At 40.2% G+C, this 12,642-nt stretch overlaps 1 protein-coding gene across 1 annotated transcript in view; it reads right to left on the bottom strand.

Moving 5' to 3' along the window:
- LOC124802728 (SUMO-activating enzyme subunit 1) overlaps positions 1-12,642 on the bottom strand; it is a 54,699-nt gene that overhangs the window by 31,422 nt on the left and 10,635 nt on the right. Inside the window, exon 2 of the mRNA XM_047263695.1 lies at positions 5,374-5,542. Coding sequence (XP_047119651.1) covers positions 5,374-5,542 — 169 coding nt within the window. The remainder of the gene's footprint in view (positions 1-5,373; positions 5,543-12,642) is intronic.

Here is a 12,642-nt window from a genome sequence, read left to right on the forward strand (position 1 = left end):
CTTCTCATGCTGGGCCTGGCTTATATGTCGAGGATGTTCAATAAAGCATTCTCACATGATGTGACATGTCTGCCCAATATGACTTCCCATACTGGCACACGACCTTATGTACATCAAGTTTTCTATGGCAGAGATAGTCTTGTATTGGATGTAACAGATTCATTATTTTGTCAGTAAATGAAACACATACTTTGGAGATTCTTTAAACTCTTGAAGACATGCTGCTTATGGGTGGCAAGAAGGACCTCGCAGAGGATGCCTCCACATCTTTGTTTGTATCCCTACACTGAACTTGCTTTGATCGGAACAAATTACATTTGTTTATAAGAGTAACCATCCTTTTGAAACCACATTCTGAGATGTTTCAGCTCACCTGGCAGGCTGTTGGGATGTGAGATCGTATGTGCTCCATGTAGCAGAGAGGGTAAGACATTAGCACAATGTGCAGGGTGACAACAGCTGCAACATCATTTCTGCATCAGCATATGGAACAACAACTGGCATTATCACAATAGCTAGTGGTATGATAGGCTGCAACATCCTCTCCTCCACCAATGTCGCTCAACAGTTCTGACACGTCCATGTAATCATGAGAAACGAATTTATGCCTTTATATACTCTATGAAGAGGTTAATTGCGTGGCTGATCCCACCTCTAAGCACATGTTGTTATTGTCGTCTTCCAGTAAGTTATACAATTCAGTGCAAAAATTATGACCATTCTCTAATCTTGGTAACATAGGCTTCAAGGATATTTTTGATTGGCAAACTCAGATTGTGGCACCTCATATGCATTTTAGTCATTTTCCTAAGAAGGTCAGTCAAACATACACATCCCGGGTCACCGACGACCTCCGAGGTCTTAACCAACAGTGAAATTTTGTGTGCTAGCACAGTATTGTGTTATACTCAGATTCATTAACTAGAGATGATGACATTCATCTCACTACCAGCTAAGAAGTTCAGTCTAAAGCTCTTACCAAATCAGACGCAATACTCCACGATGTTGCTCATACAGAGCAAATCACTTGAAGTAGCCTCATTGAAACAACAAGTGTTCGATGACAAAGCAAAGTAGGCAAACTTACTAACCAATTTTAGGTGCACCAATCATCAATGGTAGTAGCTTATCATCCAACAGTACCAACAACCTACAAACTAGATAGCAGTTTGCAAAAGACTGCCCTATAGTGAACAGATTGGTAGTATAGCTAATGATAAGCAATCCACATACATTGGTAGCTGCCCAAAGCTCAGAACAGAGCTGTCACCATTGACCCCATTTAGTACATGTAGCTCCAACAACAGACCACTCCTCCACTGCACCATCGTATCTAACCCTGACTAGTGGTAGTAAACATTGCCCCAAAAATGACGCAAATCGTGCTCCAAGTGTAAGAGGTCACATGCACCATAATGCAAAAAGATAAATTTGCAACAAGAAGGGACATCTGGCATTTCTGTGCCCAGATTGATCAGATGTCAGTCTGTTGTAGAATTTTCAAGCATTTTTTCTGCTAACATGTTATGACATTTCTGGAGAGCGAAAACCTCCGAACTCAATGATCATGTGAAACTCAGCTCACTCCATTTGTCCAAGAAACCCAGAAAGCGTTAGCTACAGGTGCCCAGGTATGTGCTGTGTTGCTCGACTTCCAGAAGGCACTCCATATCATTTTACACTGCTGCCTAACAAACAATATGTAAGTGTACAGAATATCAAGCCAACTTTGTGATTGGGTTGAACAGTTTCTAGCAAATACAACACAGCATGTCATTCTGAATGGAGAGAAGTCTTCAGATGTAAAAGTAACTTTGGGTGTACCCAGGGGAAACTTATACAACCATTACTTTTGACAATATATAGATAAAAGATCCAAGTAGGTAACGTCAGAAGTTTCATGAAGCTTTTCGCAGATGATTCTCTCGTATTCAGATAAGTCACAACGCTAGAAAATCGTAGTTTAGCGCAGAAGACCTGCACTGAACCGACACTTCGTGTGTGGAGTGGCAATTGTCCCTCAATGTAAATAAATGTAATGGATTGTGAATATATAGTAGAAAGACTGTATTGTACAATTACAAAATTCAGAACAATCAACATACAAAGTTGCTTCCACAAAACATCTAGGAATACACATATGTAACAATTTGAAAGGGCGGCCAGATAAAATTAATCACAGGTAAGGCAGATGCCCGACTAAGATTCACTGGAAGAATCCTCAGGAAATGTAATCCATCAACAAAGGAAGTAGCTTATAAAACACTTGTTCAGCCAATACCTGAATTTTGCTTGTCAGTATGGGATCTGTATCAGATAGGTCAGAGAGAGGAAACAGAGAAGATACAAAGGAGAGCAACACATTTCATTACAGGCCCAGTCAGTAAGCACGAATGAGACACAGAGATGCTCAGCTCCAGTGGCATTCTGGCCCTAGTTGCCAGAATTGGCAGTTGTGCGCGAGAGATGTGTGTATGAATGGCTTGTGTTTCTCTTTTGCTGATGAAAGTCTCTGTCTTTCAATTGTGCCTCCCTGCAACTTAACATTTCTTCTTTATGGTAAGTGTAAGGAGCAATCTATCTTTTCCTACACTGTTGATATTCCTACCTGGAGTTTTCATTGTTTAATAAATTAAGTACATTTTCAGTGTATGTGTAGATAGCCTTCTCAATTATCAGAACTCTTTAAAAATCTGAACTGAGACTTGGACAATATACTATTTGTCGTCAGATGGTTAAGAAACTGATTGTATATTGCCATTTCTAAAATTTTTGAGAATGCTGGCAAAAGTAAAATTGGACAGAAATTTGATGGTATTTCTTTATCTCCTTTCTTTAAAAAAGGCTTAAATTCAGCATATTTCAACCCTTCAAATGTTCCACTCATAAACAAATGGTTACACAGAGAGCTTAATATGTTACTAAACCCAGAAGCACACTCTTTAATTAACTTTGTTCATATTTTATAATAAGCACTACAATGTTCTGATTTTAACCATTTTACGGTGGACATTACTTCTGCTTAGGTAGTGAGCGTCATATTCATGTTAGTGAAGTTATGTATACTGTTTCAACTGAGGTACTCCATGGCAGCATCTACTGAACCTGACAACCCCGTATTTTCTTAACAGTTATGAAAAGTTAGTTTTGTAACACTGTCCACATCTGTAACCAATGTATCATTTGCTTCTAATGCTATTTGCCCCTCTTCATTTCTGGTTCTTTGAATAAGCATTAACGTGTTGGTATTAAAAGAAGAAATTTTCTTGGTCAGCACATAGATTTGACAAGGGTACAGCTTCCTTTCAGCCTCTAGCACTGAAGTCCACTGAGAAGAACAAGAGTATGGTTATTCGAAACTGATTAACAGGTACAAATCTTAATTTACTAAATAAGTGATCTCAGCAACTATATTATGTATCTTTCATTGATCAACTAAACACACACACTTCATGTACTTCTCGCTATTAGAACATGGCATTTCCTGTGGCTAAGCCCTGCAATCTATATAGCTGTTTGATTTGCTGAGTTTGTTTGCCCCTATGTTGTTTTCCCTATTGTGTCTGGATTTCTCTCTCAGTTATTATTGTTATTTGGACTGTTATCATATCACCTTGTCTGTTCTCACAGTTCTTTGAACTACAGGAGGTGAACCCCAGTTATCTCACACTTTTGTAGAAGGTAAAAGATTGTGAATTTTGTGGCAACTCTGTGGTATTTTCGTGCATCATACACTTGTACAATGTTTCGTGTGCATCTGTAGAGATATGAAAATTAGATGTACTTTTTGTTCCATGTATCTATAGCGAGAAGATGCTCCAGGATGTAGAAGAGGTCATGAAACGAGAATACACAGTACATATTTACCTAAAGGGGATATGTTGTTGATACTTTCACATGAAAAGTCATAAAAATGTGGTATAAATAAAGAATCTTAAACACGTTTTCACTTAAGAGATAATAATAAAGCTTGCCACAAAACATGTACATTTACAGTACAATGAGGTGGATATGAAAATTCTTAGGCTATTGCAGTCACACATCATCAGACAGAAAATCACCTTACAACACCTCTTTACACGGATCACATTACTGCATGGAAAATATGCAAAAGTGAGGCTATATGTAACACACTCGTTACCTGATATTATTAATAATGTAGACATCCCATAGTTCATCAATAAATGTATTGTGACTTTAAATCTTTGTGAAGATTATCCTTATTTCTAGTATTGATTCTATGATATTTATGATAAATTTCATTAAGGAATAAATATATTGGGAAGCAATACTTAGTATCCCCAGTTCCCTGAACAGACCTCTGCAGTATGTTGTTGAGTTCACACCACAAATAATTCACATTACACACTACTGGAATCAGGAAACTAAATTTAATTATTAAAGCGAATACTTTTGACTTATACACTATTAAGTTTATTAAATTTAATTAGAAGTTCACCTGTGGAAAAGCGAAAGCTATCCAAAAGAAACTATTTATTTTTTACATTTGCTTTGCTCTCCATCAAATATTTTATATTATTTGGCAAATAAACAAAAGTCCATTACAATATACCCATCTGAGAAACAAACTTTAGAGAAGACTAATGATGATTCTTTTTTCATCTAGTATTGTTTTTGAGGCTGTGGGTCTAGTTTAATCAATCAACTCAGCAACTGAAACATTACCACTTCAATGAAAACTGTACAGTCACTGCTACAAATGTCCAGCAAGGAGAGTACATTAAGGCCATTGTTGACACAACTTATGTGACATCTGATGAGAAATTTAGGACAGAATGAGCAAAAGTACTGTTAAAAATATGACTTCAGAATATTACTTCCAGTGACTCAGAAAGAAAATAAAAGTTATTGTGATCTCTCTTACCCCAGGAGTCAATATTGCAATAAAAAGTCCATGGTGGAATGCAACATAGGATGATTTAAAGGTAACAACTCACCTTATGGCTGAGGCATTGATTGGCCGAAAGGCATATAAACAAGACAGAAAAATGTTGCTAAGCTTTCAGAGCAATCCTACTTCCATGCTAACAGAAAAGAAAAAACAAACACACTTAATCCTAAGAGTGACACAGTCATCCCTACTGAAAATTTCTATACAGGAACTGGTGTAGCACTATCTCTTGTGTACACTCTTACCATTTTCTCTCTTCTGCATACATACAACACGACATAAAAAGGCATGTAGTCTGTCATAATAATTAGAGAACTGGTGACGAGCACACAATCTATATCTCAAAAGATTACAGTAAGGCTGGAAATTAACACCCTAGGAACATAGATAACCAAATCATCAAGAAAAAACACAAACAAATGCAAAAATGTGTTCTGACAAGATTAAGAAGATAGACTTACGTTCTTCCCGACAGCATCTCTGGGTGCCAAAAATTGTGCCCACTCATCTTCTGTGAGATTGCCATCGTCCAGCAACGTAATGGAGCGAACACCTGCTAGAACCACGTTTTTGCACACTTCTGCACCAAATCCCCTCAGACCAATCAGCAGTACCTTCGCATTTCTTAACCTGTAAAGTTAAATGCAATTAAAAATTAACGGCACTAGGGATAAGACCACAGAAACATACACTACATAAAATTTAACGAAAATTTTTGAAAACATCCAACAATCTAATAATCATTGGTCGAATGCTGCACGTATGTTGGGGGTGAGGGTGGGAGAGGGTGTGTGGGTGAGGAAAAACAATTTATCAGTATGGCAAGACATTAGCCATTTTCCGGTTCACAATTGACTTGTTTCCAGCCCAGAATTTCTCTATGGTATAAAAGAACTGGGCATGAAGAGCAACTTTCATCTGTGCCCGAAAATGCTGTTTCTGCCTGTCAGACATTTTATTTTTATTAGTAGATTATCAGAGTCTTATGTAGTTCACATCTTTGTGTGCCACACATGGATTCACAACAGGGTACTACTGATTTATTAACTGGATTGTTGACAAAAATTTCTACTGGTAGATAAATTTACTTGGATGCTATGGTTAGTGTTCCCAAATGCTTGAACCAATGCGTACAAGATATAAATTTTTGAACTGTACGCATAATTCTAATTACTTTCTTTTCCACAATGATGTTTTTTTGTTGCCTCCATGAAGAGTTACCAAAAATATTTCATATATAGACAACGTCTGAAAATATCCACTATAAATTAGTGGCTAGTGGCCAACGTTCAAAATCGTTATGGTACTTAAATGAACAAGAAGTTTTTTCCTGTTAATATTTCCCAATAATACACACTGAAAAACTTAGGATTTACTATCTTGCATATTATATTAACTGATGATAGACAGTAAAAAACAGGATAATCTATTTTATTATAGAAAACGACAACTATTATGATACTACTTTGTCTTCACTGTGCTCGCTTTTATTATTATTATTATTTTTTGTCTGTTTACTACTGGTTTTCAAAGTTCTATGTCTTCATCTTTAGACACTTTTACTCAATAATTGATGACTCACATGTACACTCTGTTAATGTAATTCAGTGATGTGGTTAATACACAATAAGCCAGTAGGCTAGCTAGTTGTGTATTAACTACACTATTGTGATTACAGCAACCAAATATACTTGTGATGGTGTGCGACATCAATTTCAGAGCTAAAGGGCCTGAAAATCAAACCACAGAGCTTCGAAATCAATACTAAACAGACAAAATGAAAAACAATAAAACACAGCACAGTGGATACAATTTTTATTTTATGTAACAAAACATTTAACAGCTGAAGTCACCAAATTTCTAGCATAATGCAAGCAACAGGAAGAGCTGTGGTTCACGGTCGGGTTGTTGTGTTTCATTGCTCACGGTTTGTGATCTCCCACTTTACTTCACTTTTTATGTACAGCACCAGTGAGCAAGATAAAAATTCTAGAGAAACAGATATGGCAGACAATGTCCACATTGTAAGCAAGAAACATATGAAAAAAATCCTATCACTGATTAAACAACATTTCAGTAGTGTATACACAGTACCAGCATGAATAAATTACTTTTAAAGCAGCTACTGACATCTTATATGCACAAATGGAAAATTTGATCGATATTATTTCTGAGGTATCAGCACACTGAAGAGGTGAGGCAATTTAATATATTTACGTCTCAAAACGAGGATAATGGAATTTAGTCGAATTGAGTTGGGTGATGCTGATGGAATTAGATTAGGAAATGAGGCACTCACTTAAAGTAGTAAAGGAGTTTTGCTATTTGGAGAGCAAAATAACTGATGATGGTCGAAGTAGAGAGGATATAAAATGTAGACTGGCAATGGCAAGGAAAGCGTTTCTGAAGAAGAGAAATTTGTTAACATCGAGTATAGATTTAAGTGTCATGAGGTCGTTTCTGAAAGTATTTGTATGGAGTGTAGCCATGTATGGAAGTGAAACATGGACGATAAATAGTTTGGACAAGAAGAGAATAGAAGCTTTCGAAATGTGGTGCTACAGAAGAATGCTGAAGATTAGATGGGCAGATCACATTAACTAATGAGGAGGTATTGAACAGAATTGGGGAGAAGAGGAGTTTGTGGCACAACTTGACTAGAAGAAGGGATCGACTGGTAGGACGTTCTGAGGCATCAAGGGATCACCAATTTAGTATTGGAGGGCAGCGTGGAGGGTGACCAAGAGATGAATACACTAAGCAGATTCAGAAGGATGTAGGTTGCAGTAGGTACTGGGAGATGAAGAGGCTTGCACAGGATAGAGTAGCATGGAGAGCTGCATCAAACCAGTCTCAGGACTGAAGACCACAACAACGTCTCTCAAAACTCTACACATCAGTAACAGTTGCAAAGCCGATTATAACTGCATTCATGATAATGTTCTTAGAATGGTGTGTAATATTCTGTCAAGAGTATGTCACAATTATTTATGGGTTCTTCTGTTACTTCTTAGTGGAACAATTCCGTATTTAAGGTTGAATAACAAGTGCCTGTTACTCAACCTTAAATGCTCCACAGTTCCTGTTGCCAAATTCTTCTTGTGCATGTTCTTCTCAGTTGAGGACAATATCTTCTACCAAAACATTTTTTACTGCAAGAAAGAAATAACTTTTAAAGGAAAGGCAAAATCTCTTGTTTTACAACCAGTCAGACTGGACATTTTAACAAGATACAAAGTTTTTTCCAACAGTTAAACCAGACATCCAACTATAATCCTGTATGTCATACTTGGATATGGTGCACTAGATTCAAACACTCTGCCATCAGCAACTGCACAGGCTGACCACCAGCGGCTGCCAGCAACTTATGCATACGGCATGGCACCCGGTGCACTGTATATTGGACCTCTTCCCTATGTAAGGACAGAGTGGAAGGCACTTTGTATATATGATGTCTGTTCTTTTGGACCTCTCTGAAGGGCTATTGGTGAAATGCCTCGAGTAATTAGGGTAATGGGCAAGGGGCAGTATATTATTAGTGTGTGGATAAGTTGAGAATTTGGGTTAAGTTGAGAAATTGAGTCTGATGTGGGAGGTGTGCTTCGGATAGTCTGTGCAGCTGCAATGACCACTGTGCCTGGATGGCTCCGTGGTCAGAGCATCTGCCCAATAAGCAGGAGACCCGGGTTTGAATCCCCGCCTGGCAAAAATTTTCAACTTTCCTCATTGATTTCAACCAATGCCCACTCGCAGCCCATGTCTGTAATTCCTTTGTGTCCTACTGCTTTGTATTGTGTCTATGCTTGTGTGTACTTGAATGTGGATTAATAAACTCTTGTCATTGGTGGCCACACTATTTCTTGTGTCGTACATTGCGATTCAACTGGCGATGAGTGTGGTGTTCATTTCCATGTGCTTGGTTTCTTTGGATCTCATGTCTATCGAGGCAGTACAAGTTCCTCTTCGAGCAGAGACAGGCTCTTAGGGTTGCTATTACAAATATGTCGACCAGGTAGAAATGCAGTCGGCATACCTGCCATCCTTTCCCCCTTATAACAATGCGGCCAAAGACTAGGAAGCTTATGACAAGCAGCTTTGGCAACACTTCCTCACTTTAGGTGTCACTGATGCTAACTTCTATAAGGCTTTGTTTCTTTCTTGCATTTCCTATCAGATTTACCAGCTGTATTGGCAGTTAGCCCGCTCTGGGAATCAGCATTACTTTTGTTCAACAAAACGTGTAAGTTGTTGTCTAATTATCACCGCAAATGCACGCATATCACTACGGCACGTTTTGAGTTCCATCCTTGTCATAAACAGCCCTGTCAGTCATGTTGGACTCGGGTGGCTGAACCCCACGGTCTCAGTTTGTTACTGAAGCTAACTACAACAGTAGTACTTTGTACTCCTATTTTGCCTCTATTATTCTGTGCAACATGAAAGAGCTACATGCTCTACGTGCCAGCCTATTTGCAACAACTGTAGGAAAAAGGACATACAGCGTCTGTGTGTTGCTCCCTACCCCCTCCTGCAGACATGAACACAGATGCCAGCTGTGTGTCTCCAGTATTAGGACTCACAACAAACTGTTTATCGAAGTGCAAGTGACGGACAAAGTGATCAGACTACAATTGGACAAGAGTGCAGCTGTGACTTTACCAAAATCACAAACTTATTTGGATTTGGGATCTCCGGCATTGTCTCCGGTTACTTGATGTTTGATAAGTTGCAACAAGCAGTATATTCCAATTTTGGAGCAATTTACAGCTACCAATATTTATAAAGCTGTAGTTCGTTCCTTTACTTTTTTGGTGGTGGATGATGCTGACACAGCAAATCTTCTGTCTGGATGCTTTCAATGCTTTTGGTTTTTCTATTTCAGAAATTGTGCACCTCTTTTCTGACCAGGTTGTTACCAGCAGTTAGATTCTCTGTGTTCTGACTTCCTATCTGTCTTCTCGGATAGTTTTAGTTGTGCCACTAGTTTTGCAGCCCAAATTACCCTGAAACCTATGGTGCAGCTGGGTTTTCTTCATGCACGCCCTTTTCCACTGGCATTGCTCGATCAAGTGAAAGCAGTTGATGTTACTAGAGATAATACAGCTTATTACATCGAGTGAGTGGTCTAGCCCCTCGTGGTTGAAAAAGAGAGAGAAGAAGAAAGCTAATTAGTTTCCTCTCTGCGGCGACTTTAAAGTTTCAGTTAACACTCAGTCTATTATTGATAGGCCTACCTACCATTTACCCCATCCGGGCAAGTTATTGGCTAAATTCGCTGGGAGCCAGGTTTTCTTCAAGATTTATTTATCTGAAGCCTATTTGCAGGTTCCATTGGATGATGATTCTAAATGGCTCTTTGAGTTTAACATGCCCTACCTGTTCCAGCAATATCAGCACCTCCCATTCGGCATGACTGGTGCCCCAGCATGTTTTAACAACTGATAATATCCATTCCAGGGCGCTCCAAATATTTCAATGAGATTGTCATGATGGGTACATTCACAGAAGAGCATTTATGTAACTGCTGCACCTTGTTGCTGACAGCTGAAAGACAGCAGGGTTGAAACACAACTTAGCAAAGTCACTCGGGATGATGTTAAGCCTTTACCCCATCATGTAGCTGCGGTCATAGCTCTGCCACACCTTACAACTGTCAAAGAGCTTAGACAGTACCAGTACAAAATTGCTCACTATCACAAGTTTATACCAGGTGCAGCAGCATTGGCCCATCCCCTCCACGGGTTGCTCCACAAGAATGTTTCTTTTCAGTGGACGCCGGCCCGTAAGTGCACGTCCACCCTTTTGAAATCTAGATTACATTCTGCTCCTTGTTTAGCCACTTTTCATCCTGGCCACCACCTGGTTTTGATTACAGACGTCTCTCAGCATGGAGCTGGAGCCATTCTCACACTTCAACATGAGGATGGTCCCCAACGTCTGATAACTTACATGTCAAAAATGCTTTTACATTCAACTTCAAAACTGAAGAGGACTCTCCTATTATCGTCTACGCTCTCAAAAGTTTCTCATGTTCTTGTAGGGGTCTACGTTCCTCCTCATTACTGACCACAAGCACCTAGTTTCACTGTTTAATCCTTCTGTTTCATTGAAAGACAAAGCAGCACATCACCTCCAGTGTTGGGTCTTGTTTCTGTCTTGCTACAACTATGAAATAGATTTTTGGTCTGACATGCAGCAAGCCAATGTTGATGTGCTATCCTGCATTCCAACAGGGTCAAATCGTATTTCTGATCAGAATGAAAACCTTTTCATCACTTAGATGTTGAGGTGCAATGCATAGTGGAAAAGTTTCCTATTACAGGCTCCTGGATTGCATCAGCCATTGCTGCCAATCTGGTTTTGCACCAGGTTGTTAAAATTGTTCCGCGGACAGGGCTCTGGGCAAGGCTTCTGATTCTTTATGGAACTATTTCGTCTTCCATCACCACCTTTGTGTTTGAGGGTGGTGTTCGCTTAGCTACGGACAGGCTGTCACCCATGGATGTGACATCAGCTGCCCTATGGCAAGATGTGTTTCAGCTCCTATAGCATGGATATTGGAGGGTCTCATGTACCAAGTCCATGGCCCATCACCACGTGTTTTGGCCTGCACTGACAGTGACATTATGCGTCTTGCTCTCAGTGTGTTACACAACATGTGGCGCCGTGGGCGGCACTCACTCTGTGGCCTGCACCGCAACATCCATGGGGACACACCAGTGTTGATTTTGTGGGACCTCTTCTAAATTCTACTAAATTCTAATTCGTTGCTGGTTGTCAATGCCTTCTCTAAAATTCCATACACTGTCCAGTGTCCTTCAGTTTCAGCTACAGTTAAGTTTCGGGTACTTTCCAAGATCTTTTCTACTGAAGGATTGACATATACACTTGTGACAGATAACTGTTTGCACTTTGTGTCTAACTGCTTGCAGTTTGTTTCTCAGACCTTCCATGAATTCTGTGCCCAGTACAGCATTCAACATGTAAGTGCTCCTCCTTTCCATTCCCAATCTGAGGCAGAACATCTCTTCAAATGAAGAAATACGTCGTGGACTCTTCTACAGAAGACGCCTTCATGTGCTTCTAGAGTTTCTACAGATTTACGTCTGTGGGGCTTCAAAGTGCAGCTGAGATGCTCCACCGTTGCCAACCCCGCACCTTCTTCCACCTGCTCATGCCATCTAACCAACATCTGACGATGAGGCCCTCATCACAGTTCAGTCCTGGCTCCGCAGTCTGGGTGTGGTGGTTTGGCCACCAACTGAAATGGGTTCCGGCCATAGTCCATAGCTGCCACAGCAACCGCCACTGTACGATTAGCACCACTGACAAGCAGGTGGCATGTCATCATGATCAGTTCTGTCTTTGTGCTACAGTGAGAGCTGTAGGTCTGCTGCAGCTGCCTCCTCCATCAAGGTCTGTCGAAGCCTAGTAGGGCATCCCCGCTGCAGGGGTGGACCCAGCTGCCTTGTGGATGTCGCTGCCTACTGCCGCTCCTCTGAGGTCCAGTTCTCTGAAGCCTGCTACTGGCTATTCCTGTGAGGCTGTTGTCTGCGCTTCCACAGCTGCTGGGCCAGTGCCTTTGTGTCCCTCAGCACTGGCATCCCTGGTACTCCCACCCAAGCAGCCGGCACCTTTGCCTCCACCTTCGGAAGGTGTACACGATCAAAGGCAGAGCCACGTGTGAAAGCACCCACGTGATTTACCAACTGACCTGCCTACACTGTGAA

This window comes from Schistocerca piceifrons, chromosome 6 (assembly GCF_021461385.2).
Source record: "Schistocerca piceifrons isolate TAMUIC-IGC-003096 chromosome 6, iqSchPice1.1, whole genome shotgun sequence".
In the NCBI taxonomy this organism is placed as follows: Eukaryota; Metazoa; Arthropoda; class Insecta; order Orthoptera; family Acrididae; genus Schistocerca; species Schistocerca piceifrons.